This window comes from Sander lucioperca, chromosome 16, assembly GCF_008315115.2.
Source record: "Sander lucioperca isolate FBNREF2018 chromosome 16, SLUC_FBN_1.2, whole genome shotgun sequence".
Lineage (NCBI taxonomy): Eukaryota > Metazoa > Chordata > Actinopteri > Perciformes > Percidae > Sander > Sander lucioperca.
The window spans coordinates 19,343,929-19,368,887 of NC_050188.1; the positions used below are offsets into that span (position 1 = coordinate 19,343,929).

General features: G+C 42.5%; 1 protein-coding gene across 11 annotated transcripts; it reads right to left on the reverse strand.

The window, feature by feature from the left end:
- Window positions 1-1,056: 1,056 nt before the first annotated feature.
- Window positions 1,057-24,862, reverse strand: nfyc (nuclear transcription factor Y, gamma). 11 transcript variants are annotated; one of them, XM_031323378.2, is made up of 11 exons: window positions 24,741-24,862; window positions 14,228-14,337; window positions 11,408-11,476; window positions 9,931-10,044; window positions 8,179-8,274; window positions 6,068-6,238; window positions 3,931-3,999; window positions 3,311-3,463; window positions 2,848-2,952; window positions 2,683-2,742; window positions 1,057-2,447 (listed from the first exon to the last, which is right to left on the reverse strand). In XM_031323378.2, exons 2-11 carry the CDS (start codon window positions 14,324-14,326, stop codon window positions 2,328-2,330), a joined length of 1,056 nt encoding a protein of 351 aa, XP_031179238.1. In that variant the 5' UTR covers window positions 14,327-14,337; window positions 24,741-24,862; the 3' UTR covers window positions 1,057-2,327. The 11 variants fall into 11 exon arrangements, with proteins under 11 accessions (XP_031179238.1, XP_031179237.1, XP_035849365.1 ...); XM_031323377.2 differs by having other exon boundaries at window positions 11,408-11,479; XM_035993472.1 differs by having other exon boundaries at window positions 14,228-14,334; window positions 24,741-24,825.
- Window positions 24,863-24,959: the final 97 nt, after the last annotated feature.

Genomic DNA, 24,959 nt, shown 5'->3' on the forward strand with positions numbered 1-24,959 from the left:
ATTGCTTCTTAATCAAAGTTCCTATAAAAGCAAAAGTGCAATATTTGTGCAGAATTTGTTCCATTTCCACTATACTTATTAGTTTTTTTTGTTCGTGTTCTATACCTTGTTATGGTACCGGACTCCCCACAAACCCTGACCCCCAGCTTAACTGGTAAATATTTACATTTTTAGTATTTATAGTTTTATCCTAGTATTTTTAAACCTTTGTTGTTTGTAATCCTTGTTATTCAGTATATACCAACACTATGGTCTGAGAGAAACAGCATTTTGATCCTCTACATCACTGGTTCTCAATCTTTTCGAGTCGCGACCCCCCAGAATAGTGAGGTTGGTGTTCGCGACCCCCCACCACCACCACCACCCTCGATGAGAGAAGGAGCGCTGCAAACCGGTGTAAACTGCTGTTTCTACACCCCTCCCCCTGCTGATTTTGAGTGATTTTTGTGAATGCTCTGATTAATACATGTAAACAAATAATGCTTTGGTTTAACGACACAGTTTTAGTACCTAGTACCTAGCCTTGTCCAATGTGCTTCAGGCTCTGTGGACTTGTGATGCATTTGTGACTTTGTCTCTCCCCCTGACCCGCCCTTAGACCTCTTTCTGTGTTCCAGGACCTCCTGATTTACAAGTGAAGCTCTGAGTATAACACATGAAATGTACCAAACTCACACAGTAATATAAAAAAAAAAAAACATTCCCCAGTCTAGAATATGTTATTTCATTTCTTTCTCCCCAACCACCTGGCGACCCCCAGAAATTTTCTCGCAACCCCCTTGGGGGTCCCCCCCAGGTTAATAACCACTGCTCTATATGCCCTGAACATGAGGCAGAATTGACAATAAAGTTGACTTTGATATTCTGGTCTCTGGTGGTGGGTTGTGTCTACCTGGAAATACAGTTGGATGCTGACTGGGTTGGTTCAAGTCTTATCTCTGGTTGTGCTGTTGCATTTCTCTCCTGTCTCCCTGTCTACAGTCCACACACAAGTAAGGTGCTTAATTCACCTAAAATAAAACAACGAAAACAAAGATTAGTACTCACTGACACAAACTTAGTTATGGTTTTTATTTTTTTTCTCACAAACAAAATTGTTTACAAAAAGTAATGTCAAAAATAAAATTGTACCTATCTATTGCATGTCATGCTGGCAGTTTAAACTACATGCAAAAATAACAATAATAACATTGATAATAATCATTACTGTACAAAAAAGATGGGGAAGATATGAGGCCAAACGTAATCCCAAAACCAAAAGAAAAACTTGTATTGGGAAAAGGGAGTTTTATTAAAAGGGTGGGTTTTTTGTTCAGGCGGAGTCACGTGTTTGTACATGAGACTTCAACCAGGGCACAAGACTCCAAAACCCCCTGGGTAGAGAGGGTTGTGTGAAACTGCATAGAGGCAGAGAAGACATTCCCTGCTCTAAAGACAGAGGGGTGAAGAAAGAGTGAATGAAAGGAACAACATCAAAGAGTAAAGATGACTGTGGTGTGGGGGCTTGAAATACACCCCACACACACACACACACACACACACACACACAACCTAACATACAAGGTTAACCTATAGTGTGAAGCCCTTAAAACACAAAGTCATGCTTCATCGTCAATGTGATAAACAACACAAAAGAGAAACTACATAAAATTATCATTGAACATTATAGCTTCTTCTCGAGATCCCTTAGATTGACTTGCTATAAAAAGGTGATATCTGAGGTATATGGCTTCATTTTATCAATCAACTACATGGGAAACAATAAAGAGAGTATGCTTCATGTTTTCCCAGAAGGAAAGCAAAAGGTGAAGAATCCCATGGCTACCTGCAGCCACAAATATGCCAGGAGCAGGTCATGTAGACAAAGACGGACACTTTTCCAATTCATTTCCAAATAAAGAGCAGAAAGGAAAGTGCCAAGAATAAAGCATACACTTTTTTTTTTTTTTTTTTAAATCCTTGAGGTTTGGGCAGGAGATGAGAGACGAGAGGAAGAATAGTTGAGTTGGTCTGTGGAGAGACTGGTGTCAGGGACTGTGGCAGTGGATGCATGTTTCTGCTACAGATGTGAGTGACAGAAGTACAAGAGGTCAACAGTGTGTAAGCATGGATGCAACTTAACATGTACTTTTGAAAGTCAATCAGTGTCCCTTTGTTTTGTTGTCCAGTGTACTAAGTTTATTACAAATAAAGAGTGTTACAAGATTTTGGGTCCCTCGTCTATAGGAGCAGTGCAGCGTCCTTTGTCGAAGTTGGTGGCATCTGTCGGCATCACATGGACTGGTATGCATGTTGTGTGTGTGTGGGGAAAAGCTTCCTGGTTGGGCTCAGTCGGTGCTGACCTGCGTGACTTGTGCGTCAACCGTCTGGTTGGTGGATTGTATGAACATCGGTTGGGTGAGCTCCTGTCCTGCTGGCATCGTCACCTGCTGAATCTGATACAACTGCTGTAAAACAGAGAGAGGCAACTGATGTTATTTGCTACCTTTCTTGGCTGGCACAGTCTTGAAAAAAACCTTATTCTCATTGAGGCTTTTTTTTTTTTTTCCAAGGGGCACGTCAGCTGGTTCACAGCTGGCTGTGTGCACTAGTTAAAATGCTAACAAGCCAATAAAAAGAGCAAATGAGTCAAAATAAAAGACATATACAACTGTCATTGGATATATTAATGACATTTTTTACCTGTCCATCAGTAAACTGGTTGAATTGCTGCTGTCCTTGCTGTACCTCTGCCTGTGTGATCTGAAAACAAAACAAGTTAGATTAAAGAAACAAATAAAGAATGCTAAGGCTTGGATATAAGATCATTTGATTTATGAATGAGATTTCTGTTGCTATTGTGATTACCTGCTGGGTGTTGGCGAGAGTCTGAATCTGTCCTTGGACCACTTGCGCTCCAGACACAGGCTGGGCTAGACGGATGTATTGTAGCTGGCCTGTGTTTAGTTGCACCTACACTCAACCAACACAGGGGGGAGACAGATTTTGGTTTGGAGCAAAAGGTCATTCAAACACAGAGGTCACAGCCATTTTCCCACTTTGGACAACAGCAACGAGAATCATTCACTTTCCTCTTGTGAATTGTTAACTTTGTAAAACGTATGATTGATGATCCCCATCAAAACAGTGAAGGGTGGATCATTCACTAAAACATTGTGTTTGTGCAGTAACACAATGTCAAACGCCACGTCAAACATGCAGCAAACACAGACTACTTTAGCGGTTTCATCCACTGTTTGAGCTTCTTTGCTCTGGCACTAATCTCTCCCAATTCCCATAACTTTTTTTTCAGCTTGATATTATTTCTTACTGGGATTTGCTGGATCTCTCCTGTGTTGGTGATGATCTGCTGCATGACCTGCATGGTCTGGCCTTGGGCTTGACCTGCCTGAGCTTGACCCTGGGCAGCTTGGACAATCTGTACCTGTTGGCCCTCACTCACCTGCATGGCCACAGGCGCGCTCTAATGGAGAGAAAGGAAGAAAGAGAAAAACAGAAGTAACGTATTATTTAGTTGTTGAACAACAACAACAACAACAACTGGTAAAGACATGTAGTTTATGATTGACAGACACAAAGCGAAAAACCAGGAAATCACTAACTTCCCTGGAATAAGATTTTAACCATCACCATAAAACTTGAGTATTCTTAGATTTTAAAAGTCTGTTCAAGATCATTAGGCAGGCACAAAAAATGTGGGAACATGAGGTGACAATGCAGGTTTCGTGACCTCTCTTTGTCTTCTGTCTGTCACACTATCTAGGAGAGGCCACCTGATCTCATGCTGCAGTCACCCCTACAGGCCTCAGTCACCTGAGCAGGCAAAGCTCATAGGTAGCAGTCACCTACAGGGCTGTGGCACCAAGTAATGGCCTCTGTTTGTGTGCCTGGTTAATGAACATATAAATGCAAACGTGCATGTGTGTTTACCGTGATGGGTGTGCCCTGTGACTGCACCTGCACTTGCTGTAACTGCTGCATGGTGGCACCTTGCAGCATCTGATAGCCCAATAGAATAGAATGAGGAAATGAGAGAAAGACACAGTGAGAAAGCAGCGATTGCAACAACTTAACACGTGAGTGTAAGCATGTGTGGAGTGTGTAGAAAGCTTAAATGTTAGAGCAGCAAACGGTGGCATATGAGCAGCAAATGACAATTAATTATATGATTAATAAAAGAAGCTGAGATGAAATGTCAGAAATGTGCATAACATTTTTTTTTTTAAATGCATGTACATCACGGTGACATTTACAGCAGCTCAAGTAATGTCAACTGTGGTTTCATAAGCACTTGTGATAGTTGGTGATCTAAGAAAATAGACTTGGTAAAGTGACAACTAGTGACACTGAAAGCTCTGCACACAGACACATAAATAAAGGGTATTTCCTGCCAACACTTTACACCATAGACCAAAACTGTTGTAAAAAAACATGGCATGTGCCTGATAATTAGTGGCAAGCTAACCAGCTCGGTTTTACACCAGAAAACACTTGTGATATGACTTAAATACCATCAAGAGGGTTACATTTTACATGCAATGCAAACTGGGGGAAATAAATTAAATAGATAGGTTGCATTGACTTGAGATTGAGATGAAGCTTCAAAGATTCAATGTGTTTATCTAAGCACCTCAACAAACCAAATAGCTTTTTTGGGAAGTCCAATGTAAGACTTGCACTTATTCCCTGTGCTGCCTTGTAAATCGCCTACAATGGCGTCTACGTAAGGTGAGTGTCAAACTGTGACCTCCCTGCTCTCAGCAGGGACTGCAGCAGTAGCAGTGCTAGTGAATCAGGCCAGGTCTAAACGAGTAGGACAGCTCAGCTAAAGGCAGTCTGCTGAAGCAGCATGAAGCACCACTGCAGCCCAATAGCATGGCTACATAACATGCAGATACCAAGCTGCAGAGAGAGAGAGAGAGCGCTCAGCAGCAAAAAAAAGTAGGAATGAGATAATTAGAAAGAGAGACAATTGAAAGATGTCCGAAAATTGCATGTTTGTTATCTTACTGCCTGGTAAAAACATTGTGATCCAGAGGGGAAACTCACTCTCCCCAATACTCTGTGCGTGTGTCTGTGTGTGTGTGTGTGTGTGTGTGTGTGTGTGTGTGTGTGTGTGTGTGTGTGTGAGAGAGAAACAGAGTGTGTTTTTGTATGTGTGGGCTAGGGACTTCAATCCAATAAAAAAAAACAGCTACGGATTCCCAGTTTTTGTTTCTTTCCGCTCAATTCTCTGCAACTGAAACAGTGAGGATAAGAAACATTGAAAAAGCGTACATGAAGTGTTCAACGAGCCTTTGATAATGATTTTTTTTAGTTAAGTTATTTTCTATTTTTTTAAGTTAAGTTAAGTGTATTTCACTTATAAGGCAACATGTACACTGCTTCCTATACAATTTCAGAAACTCAACCATGATTCAGACACTATGTGTGATGTGTAAATATTAGAGGCTATGATATTGCAATAATAGACAAGGACTGATAGCAGAAATTTCAGTGAGTTACAGAAAGTTTTTTTTGTGTTTATAAAACGTTTTATTTCATTTTCATTGAAATTCATATAACTAAATAACAAATAAGGTAATATCCTGTTCAGATCAAATGTTTCCTCAGGGAAAGGGTTTTAGAGGGAGGGTGTGCATGTGTGTATAGTTATGTGCCCTGGGTGTGTTCTGAGGTGCAGTTATTCCTGCTGGTGGGAGAGTGGTCAGCTATTGAATTTGAGCTAAGACTAATATCAATAAAGCTAGGTATGATGACCCGAGTAACAAACCTTTTGAAGCGTAATTCCTGGGACGGGGGTGGAGTTTAATATGTGCTACTTAAACTACTTGGGAGATGTAATCTTCAGGTGTCACACAGAGACACAGAAACACACATGCACTCAAACACAATATCCTTTTCTTGAAGTTCAGCGCAGGCTTCATTAACTGGTAATTTGTGTTTCTGTTTGGGCAGTTAAAGCTGTAGTCGGTGTGCTTCTCCACATTAACCTTATTATTGCCTAGAATTCTTATATCCAGCTGTTACCCTATTATGAGATCTTCAAACAAGGTGTTAATAATACCTGTCCTTGCTGTGACTGAGCGATGATGATCTGTCCAGGCTGGATGGTCGTTTGTGCGCCGGGCTGCTGGCCCTGTTGCGTGCCCTGCACCTGTACAGCTCCGGGCTGCTGGGCCAAAGTAAAGTAGTACTGCACCGGCTCTGCTGGAGCTACTGACTGACGCATCTCCTCCTGAAGATGAGACAGACAGACAGACAGACAGACAGACAGACAGACAGACAGACAGACAGACAGACAGACAGACAGACAGACAGACAGACAGACAGACAGACAGACAGACAGACAGACAGACAGACAGACAGACAGACAGACAGACAGACAGACACACACACACACACACACACACACACACACACACACACACGCACGAAGGCCCATCAGTCCATTACATCTCCATGAATTATTTTTGCAGGTGTAACGGTAGAAGAGGGCAGGTCTGATAAATAACTGATAGGATGTGGCTGTGGCTGTGGAGGAGTAATGTAATCTGGGCATAAGATCCATTGTGAGCACCATACTGGTCAATGCAGGTGCAGGCCTGGCATCAGCCAGAACGATTTACACAAAAAAACAGTATCAAACATTTGTGAGTCTACTGCAATATAGGTATACTAAAAATTAATAATTAGACAATTATTGATGTATGTATGTAAACGCTCTCTCTGACCAATAAATGCAGTATCAGAGTTAGTTGGCATTCAGTTTCCTCAGATCAGCAGGTCAGATGCTTGCTGGCATGGGGGCTTGAATCACAAATTAAATTATCAGTAAACACTGACCTGTGTCATTCTGCTTAATAACTGACTAATGAACAGGGCTTCATGTTGATGAGGTTTCTCCGTCACCAGAAGCGTAAACAACCTTCTCCCAGCTCCATGACAACACAGCTGAGAGTGTAGGATGTTTACATGCCTGGAGACAGTCTACTTGACGACCAATTTAAATATCTTACTCCTCCATCTGGTATCCTACATTTGTATCTAGTATATCAAGCTCTTGTTTGAGCAAAAAGTTAATGCAATATGCAATTTTCTGTAAGACAAGGCACTCGATTATATCCTTATTGAATTGGTCCCTGTTAGAAGACCTCTCCGAATAGTCGCTATAATTGTACTTTTCTGTTACTAACTGTACAAACTAGTGTCATTGCTGGGTTACTGTTGGCTGTCAGAGGCAATAAGATGCTGCAAACATCCGACTGAAAGCCCTCGCTATACAAACTCCAGCTTCCAGTCAAGGATGTTTACAGCACTTCGAGGTTGCCAACAATGGAAAAGCACCTGGGGCCCGTATTAGGAAGGAGGTTTAACAAACTCTGAGTCTAACCCTGAACTCTGAGTTGATTTACCCTGAGATGGGAAACTCTGAGTTTTTTTGTTCCAGAACAGCTGATTTAAGTTGGTTTTATCAACTCAGAGTAGGTTCAGTCAGAGTTAAGCACGTGCACCGCCACTATAAAAGGGCAGCATGAATGGAGCCATGATATTACGATTCACCATGGTAACAACCACAAACAAACTGGTTGACGGAAATACTCATGCGCACATACAGCGAGTTTGAACATGTATTTCGTTAAAAAAAAGCCAATTTTTCCCATGTTTTGAGAAAGGAAACGTTTTATAGTCTGCCTAACATGGTTATTAATAAACCAAGCCTGTTTTTTTTAATTCATGCAGATAACAAACTGCGCTAAAATGCACCTGACACAGACTGAATGAATGAATGAATGAATGAAAGAGCACTGTGTCAGAGGGAGGAGACTGAGAGAAACTAGAGGTTTATTGAAGAAAACCTGCTCCCGACCAGCTTAGGTTCACAGGCTCAGTTAACATAGTAACTGACTCTGAGGTGAAGTTACCTCTCTTTCTGAAACGGGCTGGAGTTACCCCTCTCTCTCAGGTTTGATTAACCTCCCTTTCTGAAACAGAAAACCCAGAGTTTCCCTCATCTCAGGGTTAACAAACTTAGAGTTTTCACTAAACCTGTTTTCTGAAACGGACCCCTGGGATGAAGATCCTCTTTTTCCTTTGTATTTTCCAAAAACTCCTCCACGAACACCTTTCGAGACATCTGCTGTTTGCCCCGTCACTGTGCAGCGTGTGATTTCCTACCTGTCTTTTAGGTGGCTTCAGGTCATCTCGAGGCACAATGTCAATCAGGAAGTCAAACTGGTCAAACTTTGTTATGGCCATGGCAATGTCGTTCCTCTGTAAACATAACATACACAGAGGGTCAAGAGATTAGGTCAGAATTTAATTCTGCTGATTCAATATATACAGCGACCTATGTTTAAACATGGCTCAAGGCCTAAGGTCAACTCTCCTAAAATAGTCACACAAAGAGGCTACTGTGAACCTGAAACAAACTGTACCAGGTATTAGCTTTGATAACTGAGGATAAGTTTAGAGCTGAATCGACTACTAATTATTTTAATAATTAATTGATTATTTGAATCACTTACACACAAAAAATGCCAAACATTTGCTTGTTCCAGCTTCTCAAGTGTAAGGATTTGTTGTTCAATAACTTTTCTTTTAACCAACAGTCAGTAAAGGTAATAAAAAAACAATCAACCTAGTATCACAATCATACACCTGGGTGATGTGTGATGGGTCCAAATGAACAGGAATGACGCTTTCCTGCCCTCATGAGCACAGGCTCTGCTGCTATACTCCCTTCCTATATCCACAGCAGTGTGCCCTCTCTGTGGAATTTTCCACAGGATATTGGCTGTCAGGACCCCCCATTGTGGCCATATCTGCACTAGAGGCTATTTATAGTAGCTTGATTAATATCTAGTAACACCAGGTCACATCTACACATCTGTTCTATTGGCGTGCGTTGCTATGGTGACCTCAGTTGGCATGCCCTCTTCACAATAGGACTCGAGCTCTGTGTGTGTATGTATGAACATGTGAAAACAGACTATGCCGTTCTTCCTGACAAGAAAATCACATGGGGTTCAATCGTCACACGTACCTAATGCATCATCTGTGGTGTTAAATGTAATTAACATCTAAACCTGCGCAGTAAATGAAATTTCTATTTAAAGCATGCAGAGGTCTTACACCTGGGAGTTAATGCTAAAAGGACTCTGAGACAAAGATAAGTCAAGACAACAGGAAAGTAAACACACTTCTTCAATTTAAGACTAACTACGATGAGAGCGATTACACTGTCTTTTTTCCAGTCTCTTTTTCTACCTGCACTGGCATATCCATGGGCTGCTAATCTCTCAGAGGAATGTGAAGGGATAAAGTGGACTTAAGGGCTTTCATGTTGTGCTCCACAGTTTCCCCCTCTTGACATCCAGGTGAGACTCTTGTCTGATTTTCCCAACTGTTCCCATCAGCACTCTCACATTCTCAGCTTCCCCTCACATCATTCCAGAGTCCATCTTATTCAACTTTGGGACAGCAGAGCAGGCAAAATGGCACCGGAGGGAAAAGTGGGTCAACGGCACCCGCCTGGCTTTGCTTTCAAAGTCAATGGAGGGAGAAATAACTAAACAGAGGGATAGTCCTCAAGGGGATGCTGGTATGGGGTCTCGGCTTGTATATGCACACAGACACAGGCACTCAGTGAATAGAAAGCAATAAACCAAAAAGACACCCCAAATTATGCAAGGGTGTGGAAGAGGAGTTGGAAATAAAAAAAAAAGGTGGAAGAAATGTACGGAAGGACGAAAGAGGTAATGTAATTATTACTATAGATGTGATAATCCTAACAAGATGTCAACAATTGACAATTCAGTTGGCTTCCTTAACTGGAGCATGATCTGATCAAGGTAAAACGTGTCATACGGGGAGGACATAAAAGAGTGACAAGAACAGAGTTCATACGCCTCTATGAGTGTATCTGACCTGTAGCGTACGTCTCTTGTTGTCCTCTGTGTGGATCCACGCTCTGAGGGTGAGCTCTGTGATGAAGATCTGAGCTGCCTTGGCAAACAGGACTGGAGCCTCTGCACTGATCATCTGTACAGAGGATATGGGAGTTACGTATGCTTAAATACAACCACAGACTATTTAACATCAATCACATTTCAGCTTTAACATGAATCACTCAGGACCTGAGAGGCAAATGGCTGCATCACGGTCACAGGTGCTGCAAAATAAGCAATAACTGCATTCATTTGTTTAAGAAGATCACATCATATTGTATGTGCTAATGTGTCAGCTCAAGACACTACTCAAACAGAACTATTATGCTTAGCAGGAGAAGGAGTCATTATTCACCAAAAAGCTTGAACATTTCTATACTATTCATCACAGCTGTGAGTTACCTTTGTTTACCTGTGTTTGTCCCTAACAATGTCTCTTCAGTTGTAAAATCACTGGTCTGCACGCCTCTGGTGGCAAATTGCTTAGCTTCACACTCCACTTCTTCATCGATTGAAATCTCAGACCAAGCCATACGGTAATTGGTTACGTATATGAACATAAACGTGAAGCTTAAATGTACTAGATGGACTGGAATAATGCCACACCATTCACATGTACACATGCAGTGAAAGCTGCTGTGTCACGACTCACAGAACGGTCCTGTCTTCAGATACGTTAGTCCTGATCTCTTTACCACTTTAAGCTGCAGCTTAACTAAAGGGATAGTGCTCTTGACACAACACATTCAAGCGAAACACCTATACTACATATAGCTTCTTTTTATGGATACAAAGTCAGTGCTTCACAAAGTGGTATTACCAGCTACTTGACACACAATCAGTAATTTCACCTAATGATGCTGTATGCACACTATTAATACGTTTTGATGTAAACCCATTTGATATAAATAATGGACTTCTTATCAACAGACACTGCTGAATGCACTCATCATATTTTTCCATTATAAAATAAGTCCAACAGGCCATTCACAGGCACTGAGCTGTCTGAGCACAGCAGGCCACAAACCAACAACTTGATAAATACAGGCACCAAATTAGAGAATATTATCCGCCAGGCTAAGGCATTAAAATAATCAAACTTTTGTCTAAAAATGGAAGTAAATTCAGAAATGTATTTTTTAAAACTGGTTCAAGCTATACATCGCTTATTTTTTTCCCTAATCCTATCTCAATTATTAAAACGTACCAGAATGCTAAATATGAATAGAAGGCATTACCAATTTTAACCATAACATGAAATGATCATGATGAAAGAAACTACTAAGAATTCACAAACGTGATATATGCTCTTACGGTTTTGTTCTGACTTGTAGTGGATTTAATTTCTCAGTTTTATGTAAGGAATAACACTAGAGCTCTGTGGCTCATTTTACGTACTTTTACCCCATAACAATTATTTTTCTCAAAATGGTCAATTATTTAGACTGTCCTCTTACCTTGACATCCTCATCCAGCTTCATGATTTTTTTGATTCGAGCCAGAGGCAACTCCTGCACACGGAAATCCTTCTAGAAAAAATGGATGTGTGGTCAGTTAAGCCCCTGACACACCAACCCGACGGCTGACCGTCAGCAGAAAAGGCAGTCGGACATATCAGTCGGCTCCCCGAGGTCCAAAAAGTGTCTCGGAACACACCAAAGCGGCACCGTCTTGAGCGTACGTTCTGCACGTGCGTAAGACGTAATACAAAAAATGAAAACCGGAAATGACGCGTCACGTGGGTCTGGCTTCTCCATCCGATAGTAATAGCGCAATAGTAAATGTGTTTCTGAAAACATTTTTAGCGAGAAATAGGTCACATAGTTGCTGAATCTGTCTTCATTTCAGATCGACAAAGGTCAGTTTAAAAGATTTTCGTCTGATTTTGAGAGGCGTCCGTCACTCATCCCGCTCGTTATTTCCGGGTTAGCACTCCACCAATCAGATAGGTGGAGTGAGTCCGACTGCCCGCCCCCCGACCCAGCAAGTCAGGTCGGCCAAAATGAAGGCCGACAGCTCCTCCGACGGACAACGGCATGGAACACACCGAACAAACTCGAGTCACTGACCTCGCCAGACTGTCCGACGGCCGATTATCGGGTTGGTGTGTCAGGGACATTAGAGATACAGAAAAGGGCACAAGAAAGTTGTGCTTTCATATTTTGCATGTGTTTATGTTTGAAACCACATAAAACGAGGGCTGCACCATTTGGAGAAAAAGTCACATTGCGATTTACAATACTGTGATTGCGATATAATGGTATCATGAGTGTAATTGCTTGATTATCAAGGAAAATGCACCAAATGCTAACATTTTGAAATGTGTATTTCTTAACTTGAAAACGAGTTAAGTTAAACGAGCATAAGAAGAAATACATAAACAAAAAATGTGCAATAACTAAATATTTTACAAAATGAAATAAAAAAAAATAAAAAAACATTTTTGTTCTTGCTTTGCTGAACAGTAAAAAATGACATAAATGGAACAACAAATAACAAAAATACAAATTGTAATTCAAATAATACATTTTGTATGACCTTATAAACAATGACATTTAAAATGTGTGTAATAAGTGTTAGCCAGCTGGCTAATTTTCAACTATAGTCATTTGGCGAGACATTGGTACAGGTTAAACTTTACAGACAGAAGTCAACAAGACACCATAAAGACAGCTAGAGCAACAAATAATAATACAGCCTCTTCTTAAACTCTACATGCTCTGAACCCCTCTACACTTCTGATCCTCACATGATCATACACGACACACGTGCTACTGCCTAAACTGACTGACTGACTGACTGACTGACTCAATACAACCATGGGGTAGAGTAATTCAGAGGGCAGATTCAACGTAGATTCAACACAGAAGCATCAATCAGGCATTAGTGAGAGCGAGAATGGCAGGTGTGTTGTGTGAATGACATCAGTGTGTTATTGGTGAAGCAAGCGAGGAGAGCGACCGCCGGTGAGTGGTGTCGGACTTCTGCATTCAAACAGCCTGCGCAGGTCTTTCCATTTCTTTTGAATTGGTGTAGTGCGTTTCGGCTCCTGCGGTGGGTGCCGCAGGGGGGAGATGAAAATAAAAGTTAGGCTTGTTCGAGATAAGCCAGGCCTACGCAATATCGATCACTGGCGATCGCCGCCCAATGCATGCTGGTTAGATTTGTGGCCGCAGTTTTTAGAGCCAAGTGCCACAGTTGCTCTCCACCCACTACAAGACCCAGGACATGATCGGAAAAGCATGGCTCTCAGCTAATCTAAAAGCTGATTGGTTCAGAATCGACTCAACATTATTACGTTTCATATAAATGTTTCTTTTTTTTAAATATTTGTCTGATTTGAAGGCTTATTCTCTTAACAGAACACTTGTGTGGCTGATGGTGAATTTTAGTAGTTAGAGGCTAAATACGTTCAGATTACAGATCATTTACAGTCTGTTGTATATTAACATTAGCAACAGATTGCATGTAGAGCATTTTAACAGCTACTCTGTCATAATAAAAACAACAGGAGACTGCGTACAAGCTGATATATGGGTCTGATAACATTTTAATAAATTGGACCTAACAGGATACGAGTGTTTCTATGACTTTCTGTTCAGACTGAAGGCTGCTGGAAACAGCTGGAAACTGTCTGACTTGACCGCAGCTTTTTGTCACTGCCCCCAGCTGCTGCTGCCTGCTCCAGTCCACTTTACAGGCGTGGCGATGCTAATCTCGAACATGGTTAATGGTTAGTGTGACGCAGACCGCAACTGTGATTGGTCCGTTTGTGCGTGGCTTGGTAGCGTCGCATCTCCCCAGACTCATTTCCGGGTTTTCCTTCTCCATGAACAACATGAAATCAAGGAGACGATGTAAAATTAGTTAACAGTGAACAATATAAAGATCAAGCTTCTATCTTGGGGTTGGGGGTCGCCACCGAGGAGGGTGCAAAATGTTCTCAATTATTGTATATCCTCTGTACTACTTGTATGCTGGATGTGTGTGTTTTTCTTGCTCCCTTTAAGAATAAAAACATCTGTTGTTAATACTGTTGCTTAAATGAAGGGTGTTACAACGTGGAGACTGCAGTGCACACAGGGACTAGAGTGTCACACACACAGCAGACCTTTTTGTTTACTCAAAACGCACAATTTTCGTAGTTATGTAATCGCACAGAGTAACATCGCAATTGCGATTAGATTAATCGTGCAGACCTACATAAACCCATTGAATCTTAGTTTTAATTTGTCTGTTGTTGGATGTTTGTCTGTCTGTTTCAGTGGACAGCGTACCACAGTCAGGTTCCTGATCTCCTCCATGACACGAGGCCAAAAGGACTGCAGGGTTTGCTGGGCATCGCTGCCACCGGCTCCGAACGCATCTGCGGACATCCTCTACTCTGCTGCATCAAGGAATGACAGGGGAGGAGAGAGGTGGATGCAAAAGGTTAATTATTAGCAAACACAAAAACAAAGACATGATGATGATTCAGACACTCAAGACAGGTCATTAGTCAAGTCAGTCCAAGCCAAGGCTGCGCTGCCCAGAGCTCTTCCCGTGTGTCAGAACCACATATCCTAGTATGGCCTATAATTATAATACAGTGAAATCTAAAGTAGAGCCCCAACAGGCTTCTATTATTGTCCTTGTGGGATGTTGACCTGCCCAAGAAGAACCCACCACCAGACTTGCTGCACACTCCCTGATTAGGAATGGCTTACCATGGGCACAAAGATGCAGCTCCTCTGCAAACATAAGCATGTCATGTGCAAGTCAACCATGTGGGACAGAGAAACAATCCCCTGAAAACAACTTAATTCCAGTTTTTTTGATGGGCACACATTGTGAAAAGACACATGCTCGCAAACTAACCAAGGCTGTAAAGTGAAATAAACTGTTCGCACACAAGCATTGAGACATAAAAGCCAGTGCTTCTACAAGGGGTCTGACGGTTTGAAAGAGGAGCCAGCAGGTTACTATGGCATGCCAGGAATCTGCTGGAGGAATATTGGCCTGCCTGTCTGAGCATGCAGAGCTTGGAGTGTCTGGATCACACTCTTTCAATCTCTCCCTTTTCTCCCTACCTCAGTGAAAAGATTTGCCAGAAGGGAGAAGAAAATGGAACACAGGGGGGCCAGAACTAGAGATGAGCTACTCAAGAGAGACGGGGTGTACTTGTGTGTGTTGCTGAGGGAGGGGTAGTTGTGCCTTGTCCAGTTCAGCATTAAGCCAGCACTAAGACAAAGTGCCAAAGGCTTCAACAGGGGGATGTTAGAGACCACAGTCAGACTGCTGTGCAAACTAGCTATGTGGGTCAAACGTAACAGAAAGAGGGAGATGAAGAGAGAAAGAGAGAGACATGACAAAACAAAGAAAAAAAGTGTTTGGAGAAGGGGGTCTCCTCTTTATCGTCTCTTTCTTTTCTCACTGTGGGCCAACAACCATGAATGGCTCCAACTCTGATCCAGCTGACAGACCAATGCAAAACAAAAGACAGCCTTTCAAGCACTCCATCTAGTGTCTCCCCTGTTACAGCAGTGTTGTAGGGGATTGTTTTGACCCTGGGTCCAAGTCAGCTCCTTTATTCATACCGTTTAAGTGCAGTTGTAAATATTTTAGAACCGATAAATCACTAATCCAGAATACCTGATTGATTTTTGACAGGAAAGACTGCTTCTCTGGCAGTTACAGAGTTACTGAATAATATAGAAGAAGCACTGCTGAATCCTGATCACTCATTCTGTTTTCGACAGAGAGTAGCCTAAATCAATGAGACAGAATGGCAGCGGTTGGGGGGGGCTGGTTTTATATAAATCAATCGGGCAGCATGTAGCTATGGCATGCCATGCTAGTGATTGACCTTGTCTCCCCTTCTCTGTCTGACGCTCCAGTGTCCAGTTGCATTTCAAGGTTGATTGAAATCCTGCAGTTACTGAAACAATCCCAGCATTCCACGGGGCACAAATGACTGATGGGAAGTGTAGTTTTTATCCTCTGCTTGATGCCTATGCCAGTTCTATCATGGCCTCAGCCATTTGTTTTTCCAGCTAAGCAGCATTTTACCACACATATCAGCACTTGATCTTATAATAGGTTTAAACAAGACAACTTTTTGGATCTTTGTGTGTACTCTCCAACTGGTAGCCTGATAAGAAACAAATAATTAGGCCATTCACTTAACAGCATTACAGACAACCATCAGGCTAATTGACAGGGTAACAACGCTGTAGCCCAGAGGAAACAGAGCAGGATAGAAGTTAAAATAGCAAATGATTCAACTGATAAAAAAGTAAAACACACAGGCCACCCAGCACATAACACACTTCTCTTAAACTCCTGCAATTGCTTTGAAAACACAGAGAGAGAGAGCTGTTACTAAATCACATAGGCTACACCCCAACCCCCTCTCTCTGACCCTGTGACCCTCAATCTAAATACACAGCCATGCATTAACCACAGCAGCAGGAGGGAGGAGGGGCAGAGGGGAAGTCAATATGTGAGCAGAAATGAGAAAGCAAGTGTGACGAGAGGCAGGCTTAAGCGTGAGAAGGGAAAAAAGAAATAGAACATGCAGTATGTGAGTAAGAAGTGAAGGGTTAAGTATCAACATGCCTTAAATGTTGCTCCTCCAGCTAGCTAGTGTGCTCTACCTACAATACACCGATATTACCATATTTCCCAAGGCTTTGCGTCAATGGAATGTTTGTGTGTGAACCTGCTGATGTATGACACACAAGTGCAGAATATAATGGATTCTGTTGACTTCTGCAACACCTTCTATGGTCTGGGTCTAGTCTAGCTGTGTTGTTCTAAGCTGCTACTGTATGCTATATTAGGGTACATTGTGTTTTTTGCGCTGTTCATCTCTCCTCTCCTCTCGCCTGCGGCTGTTGTCCTTCATCAGGTCATTGAGACAGAGAGATGCCGGTGTTGGGTTTCCTACCAACACTGCTGTGTGTGTGTGTGTGTGTGTGTGTGTGTGTGTGTGTGTGTGTGTGTGTGTGTGTGTGTGTGTGTGTGTGTGTGTGTGTGTGTGTGTGTGTGTGTGTGTGTGTGTGTGTGTGTGTGTGTGTGTGTGTGTGTGTGTGTGTGTGTGTGTGTGTGTGTGTGTGTGTCTTTGAGGACAAATGTGATGTCTATGCTTTGCCGACATTGTCCAAAACAGCAACTTGCTCATCTTCCTTCGTCGGCTCTACATCTCTCTTCCTGTCTCTTCTCCAGCTCTTCCCATCTCTCTTGTTCCGTCTTACTTACTTTCACCTGATCCCCTTTTTCCAACTTCTCTGAGAAAGCCAATGCTGCTCCGCTTGCAGCAGCTGAATCAGCGCTAATGTTGTTCTGCCACCCCGCATCTCTCCAGCTCTCATCCCTCTCTCCCTCTCTTGCTAACTGGCACGTCACATCAAGTGGCCACTCACAGCAGCATCAGCAACTCGCTCTAACTCTGACATCACACCACTTTACACAAGACTTCAATTCCTGTCCAAATAAACCTGATAGCAGTGGAGGCAGAAAAACATGAAAAAACAACAAGATAGTATCACTAAGCCTTATGCCTATCCATTTGCTCTCTAAGATTAGTAAAAGAACAAGGAATGGGCAAGGTTTTCAGCGTCAAACTCCAACATTGGCATTGTTGTAAAAGAGACAGTACAATTGAGGGAATTGGCCTTTGGTTAAGGTGAAATTCTGCAGTTAATTGACCCCTAAATGACCTGACGGTTGGTGTAAATTGAGCTTAATTTTGTTGAGTGTAGTTGAACGGTAATGAGGCAAGGCAGTTTAGGACAAATTGAAGGCCAATTTGAGGCAGAAGAGTGAATTTTTCCCCGAGGTGTTTCAGTAACACGTCATTGTGCTGAAGAAGAACTCACCTCATCCCAGATCTTTCCCTGAAGCAGAGCTGATGCTTCACATTGAAGCAGATGTACAATGAGAGGCATGACCCACACACAAATAAAGGGGCAAGTGTTGTAATCTAATAATATATAATCTTAATTTATTAATCTAACAGTGTGAAAAGCTCTGAATTTTTTTTTATGAGAATATAGTTCAAGTAATCCCAGATAGTTTTAAAACTAAACTGATTTTTTATAATTCCCTTTCAATTCAATATGACTGTTAGCATATAACATAGATGTAGACAAATTAGGATAAATTGTGTTGACAAATGATAGAGAAAGGTGACAACAAAAGAGGAAGGGCTAAAAGAGAAAGATTATTTCTTTCCCCCATACTATGACCATAAAGCGACCTTACACATTGTTACTCTTTATGCTTGCTAACAGTTCAAACATCAGGCTGTACAAAGTGCAAACATGTAATCCCATGTACTGGTTACCACAATGTTTCACTCACTATAAATGATGAAATCAACTAAAAGACTTGAAGACAAGTTTTTTTGTATAATATTACCAACTACGGGATGATGTTGCTTCACTGACAAGTCTAGCAAGAGGTCAATTTTCTACATTCTGCTGTGTGAAACTGTCAACGATGCAGAATGGGCAGTTATGCAGGAAGGTCACTAAAGGTTAAAGTCTCCTAAGCAGACAAACAAATGCATTGGACCACTGAGAATCGTTACCTAATGTTGTAACACTCAGTATGTCCGTTTTATTCTGATTTACTATACCTGAATAGATGGAGTAAATACAGCCTAGGTAACAAATGTCATCCAGACAAACATTCATTTTAAAAGACGGACATAAATCAAATTACAGCATTCACCTTAATGAACCCAATCATAAGTACCACACAGAAATAAACTGGCATGGTTAAAGCATGCAGGGTAAATGATCTACTCAGGCAAAACAAAAAAACAAGAAGTTCCCAGCCAGGAATTACAGATTAACTACTGGGACACGCATGGACAACATTTTCACAGATGTTGGTGCAATTGTTTTGTGATAAAAAAAAAAGAACAGACAGGTTTATTACGGACATGCTCGGTGTGACCTGCAGCGCAACATCCCTTTGGTATGGCTGGACCGAACCAGCCGACCGACCAACCCTGCAAACTTTGCCCTTGGTTCTGCTTTAAGCAAACTCCAGGAAGTGCTAGTCACTGATCTTCCAAGGTCATTCAACAGAAAAGAGAGAGAGAGAGAGAGAGAGAGAGAGAGAGAGAGAGAGAGAGAGAGAGAGAGAGAGGGGGTGGGGGGTAGAAAATTACAGTTTTTTTAACTTTCACTGCAGCACTTAAGTGACCCCAGTGGTTTGGGCTGTGTACTTTCTAAGAAGCTTAATAAAAACATCACCTCCTGTACAAATTAGCTATGTTCTGTATCTCCCTTTGGGTTTCGCTTCCTCTCATCTCCCGTTACATGTTTCCTTCTCACTGCTGACAGAGAGACTGCAGGAGCCAATCTCACATTCCTGTGACCTTCATCCAATGTCTAGGCCCAGTCTCTGGCGTCAAAGTAGGCAGGGCTAAAGCTACCTGCATATTACACACTGGAACACAGCTGACTCCCCCTAGCTGTCCACACTGTCTTTAGTGACAGTGTACACATGTAAAAACACAAGAGGGCAAGGGCAAAAGAGTGACTGCATGGTGGTAGTGGTCACCTTAGTGATAAGCTGAAAGGCCTCGCTATGTCTAAGTGGTTTGCGTATTTCGTTTACTTTTTCCTTCCCCCAGTGTGCCTATGGTACAGTACGGGGCACAAATGATATTCAAATCTCATGCAGACAGCAGCCAACCCTGGGATTTGGCAGCAAGGGCTTCAACTTAAGAGTTATTTTTAGTCTCCCTCTCTCGCACTCTTTCTGTTTTGTTAAAGGCACCAATGGAAACTTTCAATTAGGGAGCAAGGGAGGGGAAAGAAAGACAGTCAGAGGCAAGTGAGAGTAGAAGCGCCCTCCAAAGATTCCATCATAAAAGATCAGATCAAACGGTTAGCCTCCTCTGTCCCTGAAGCTGACAGGCTGACAGTCTGTCCCATCTGGGCGTCTGGTACTGTCGAGGCGGGGGCTTGGAGGGTCCTGAGGTCACTGCAACCAGCTGCACCTCCACCCCTGGGGACCCATAATACTAACAGCGACAACAACACTTATAGATCTCCTATCAGAGCCCTCCATATACAACAAATCTCTTTTCAACATGGATGCCATCTTTGCCTCTCGGCTCTGCGTCACTGTCTGGATACTAGCGTGTAAACAAGGACATCAGGGGGAAAAAACATGGCCTGGACGGGCAGTGTGAGGCAGTGCGGCCACAGGCCCCCAGGACACCGAAACAGTGAAGAACATCTGAGCACAGAGTGAGGCAGCCATGCACTTACATGCAGCCGATAGAAGGGCACTGGGTAAGTGATGGTGGTCCAAAGTCAAAACACAACAAGTGACAGCCAAAAGCAGACACTTTACTCTACATTGTTACTTTGAGAATTAAAAAAATACAAATATGCGACATGGTTGTCATAGTTTGTCATAGTATTTTTTTTAGCACAGTCCATTCTGTAAAAAGCATCAATGCTGTGTTGAGGTGACAACTGAAGGACATGGATGGAACACACACACACACACACACACACACACACACACACACAGAACAGGACAGGAAGGGGAGGGGGATTGAGGACGGCTGTAAAGGACAGACGCTGTCTCATCACTGCAGAGCATGATGGAGACAGAGACATCAGAAAGTGAACAGAGATGAACAATTTATTTAGAAACTCACAGCCTAACCAACTTGCCAGTTCTTCTCTCTACGTGTGTTTTCAGTGGTCAAACTTACCCCTGTGCTCTTCATGGTCAACGGTGTGCCCTGCTGGAGCAGAGGAGAATAGAGGGAAACGATAGCCCTGTTCAAGGCTCCTTTAGAACAGCAGCGGCAGCAGGAAGAAGAGGCACAGAGGTTGACAGAAAAACTCTCAAGCTTTTCACTTCCTCCAGTCCTCTGATCGTATTAATAGACAAAAGGCACTCTGGCTCCACTGGACGGCTTTAAAAAGGCTCTCAGCCTGGACACACAGAAGAGCAAGCCCCCTTCTTCTACCCCTCCCCCCTTCTCTCTTCCACTCTCCCTTTACACATTGCCCCGTCTCCTTCAGCAGCCACCCCAAAGTCCTCCTCCAGCCTAAACATACAGCCCCGTCTCTCCTGTTTCTCTTCTGAACAAGTCCCTTTAACTCACTGACCTTCTCTCTTTCTCTGTCTCTTTTACTCTCTCACCCCTCTCCCTCTCTCTAGCCAGTGACCTGTGCGTTTGTCTTTGAGCTGACCCCGGGCCCAGCACAGAGAAGAGGGCGAGAGGGAATAGAAAGCCAGCACAGCAGCAGGCAACAGCAGGCAAACAGTACAGCGGCAATCCAGACTCAGACAAAAATCTCTAGCCTCCTTCCCCTTTAACATTCAAGAGTAATCAATCTAGCATGCTACATGATACTCAAACCCCGCCTCACACCCGGCTCCCGCCTCACTCCGATGCTTGCAACCAATGCGAAGACAAGGTCCTCCTATGCCATTGGACGCTGCAGACACCAATCCGCTCTGACACATCCCCTGTTCCTCCCCTTTTCTCTGCCCAACCTCTTTTTACCGACAACCAACTTCCGGCTCTAAGTTACCTTGAGCTGCAGGATAGGGGTCAGGGAAAAGAAAAGAGGAAGAGAGAGTAGGGAGGAGAATAGGTAAAAAAGACCAAATAAAGTTGTGGAAGGCTCTTCTGGGATTGTGTGAGGGTGTGCTAGTGGTTGCTTGCCTCGGCATTGTTTGTCCTCGGGTGGTCTCTGCCTCTCCTGCTGCTGGACGGATGAGAAAGGTTTCACGGACTGTTCTCTGACAACTGCTCTCTGCTTATTTACAATGTCAAACTAAATGTCTCCCTCCGCCCCGCCTCCTCTCTGCTGCTACAGGCTGACAACACAGTGATGCAGGCAGCCACGCTGGCCCTCACTGGCTAAAACAAGTGGCAGAACGGATGCTGCATGTTGCATCCACATGATTTAAAGTACAAAAGCATACTAGGCAGACTCACTGTCTCATACGTGTGCACAGGTACACATGCACATCCACACACACAAACACACATTTTGTCCTTGCTTTCTCATTCATCCTTGCTCACAGTCACACACCGCAAACCTCTAGCCTCTAACCAGCCTACTTGTTATAATGAGATTCATTGTACCGTTAATATTATGCTTCTCCTTGCATGGAGACTGATTATTTGCTTAGAATATGAATTAGTTGAGTTAAGACTTTATTCAACAGATGATCATGACTCATGGGAACTATTAGTATTGCAACTTACTGCAACCACAACATTATTCCAATGAAACCCTTATATCGGTGTCAATCAAATTTACACTAAAAAATACCGCAAAACGGATCATTGTAGAGCCTTTGTACAACATGAAGAAGAATCAGCTGGCTGGTGAACAGCCACAGAAACAGGAAAAAGAGTACATTTGATTCTCGTGCTATTTGTGGATAAACAAGACTTAAGAGATATGGGTCAAAGTCTGTAAACAAAGACAGTGTTGTCTTGACCCCAAAAAACTACGCTCACAGCAACTTCCACAATAAAAACGTCATCAAAAAAAAGCACGTCAGCAATGTCATACAATGCCCTTCTTGTTAACTCACCACCACTGGTTTAATGTGCATACTTTATACACAGTAACCTTTACTTTAGAGCACCAAAGCATGACACTGCTGCTTGCGCACAACTCAGTGTGTTGCACTATTGACTGCATCAGTAATTCCACATCTAATATGCAAACTCATGAAGAAACGTAAAAGTTTAGACAATAAAGTGTCGAGAGGTGACAGAAATTGAAGGTGTGATGGTAATGAGTTTTGGCCAGAGTAGCCTTTAACTGGTAACTTGTGCAAAGGAAGACTTGAAGCTTTATGCTGCATATTACTGCAAATCCTGACTGTATTAAGGAACACAAAAAGCTTGAGAGAGAGAAAGAGAGCAAACCTGCCCCATCAATAAAAAATCTAGAGGGGGAGGGGAACCGGAAGGATGGAGAAGGACAGAGAGGAGAGTTGTTACAGGATGGGAGGGGTAGAACAAGTGGAGAGAGGGCGAGAGAACAAGATAGAGACTCAAGAGAAACAACGCTAAATGTTCCCTTTTCTATTTTTGAGGAGCATGGGGACTAGAGCAGGTACTACAGCCATCTAGTTAATGATTAGAGTGGAGTTGTACAAAGATTAATCTCTTGGGCAGTTCTCTCTGTAGATGTATTCTGACAAAATGCCTCAGCAATGACACCTGGCAAGGTCACTGTACAAACGAGACCTTCCCATGACCTGTGCTGCCTGCAGGGCCTAGCAGGGACATGTTTGCTCTCACTGGCCCTGTTTAGAGATAAACATACACCAGCCAGACTGCGGGTTTGATAAACACACAGCACCCTCAGGGCAGTCAGGCCGAGCCATGAATTTACCCACAAACACATGCACACCTGCATAAATAAATGGTTAGTTGACTGACTTGCACACAGGTTATTCAGATTACATTCTCAAAGGCATGACCGACACTCATTCAGTGAAGTATGTGAAGTGATCCATTTTATATTAATAAAGTAAGCTAAGGTTGCAATAATGTAAACAGAAGATGCTATTTGTCTCAACTGCTAACACTGGATAGAAAATGCTGAAGCACCTTTGAAATTCATAAATTCACTGGGATATATAGCAGAGAAATGTTATTGTTTTAGATGAAAGCATATTAATACTTAACATTAACTAAACACAAGTACATCTATACGTTGGGTGAATGTGTTCTGTTAAGATATTGTGGCGTAATTTAAAGCTCTCTCTTTCATTATTTAAATACCCGGTGTGTTGCTTACACTGACCTGAGTAAGGAAAGATAAATTAAAAAAAATAAAAATAAAATAAATTCATATTTACATATAGATAGCACAATGCATCTACAGTAGGAGTACGGCAACTTTCTCTTTAACGCGTTAGCCTTAAACACGATGTTGCACTTTAACTAGGTCGCTACAGCATACATTATAAACCAGTTAGACGAACAAAGCGGCTAGCAGGAGAGAAACCAAAGCCACATCCCAGGGTAGCAGACGGAAGTCAGTATTTAATTATCAGTGAGACCTTATAATACATCCATTATAAGGTCGTGTAAATAAACTAAAACATTAGAATACACTGTAGTGCTAAACTGTGACATTTCTGCTAAACACTTAACGTTATGACATCAACCTCCAACACACACATTTTAGCACTAGTAGCTAACGTTATGATATCGTTAGTCACTGTTGGCCCTGACTTGTTAATAATATTAGCTTGTTGGAGGTGCACACTGGGGACTGTTGCAGCACAGGTGAACATCCGCAGTGTGTAATTATAATCTCCACTAAACAACGAGTCATGACATCAAGTGAAAGTTTGCAACGCTTTCCAAAGCTAGGAAGAAGCAGTCTAACCAATAAAGACAACGTTTGGATCTGTCCTTCAGACCAATCAAACCTCGGACTAGATTCCACCAATCAAGGTTTTTAGGGCTAAGTTAGTTCTGCAACTGACGCCATTCGGGGTCTGGTAGAAATGGCCAGTCCGTCTGACAATTACTTAGTCAAGAGCCAACATGGTGTACACCAAACATCAGTTTCCTGACTGCCCGTGGTCCTTTCAGCGGGCCACCAATAAGCGCCTCAGAGAGCGGGGAGGGAAATGGCGCCTATGTTCATCTTCCAAAACAATCGTCTATTGGTTAAGAACAGCAAATGAAAAGAAGCGAAGAAATTGCTCCTACTTCCACCCAACACGGACTGCTTTCTTGTAAACGTTCTACACAGAAACGAATTTTAATTTCTTACTCACTTTGTTTTACGGGTTCGAAGTGAAGTCCGGCTCAGCGTATTATTTATTTTATTTAGCTAGCTTGCAAAGGGAAACAAGATGGCTGCCGGGAACCGGAAAGAGTTGAATGTAGGAACGTGATGACGTAACGGTTACGTTCCCCCGAGCAACGGCGTCAGTCTGGATCATTACATTCGCTAAATTAAAAGGGATATTGAAAATATAATTAATATATTAAGT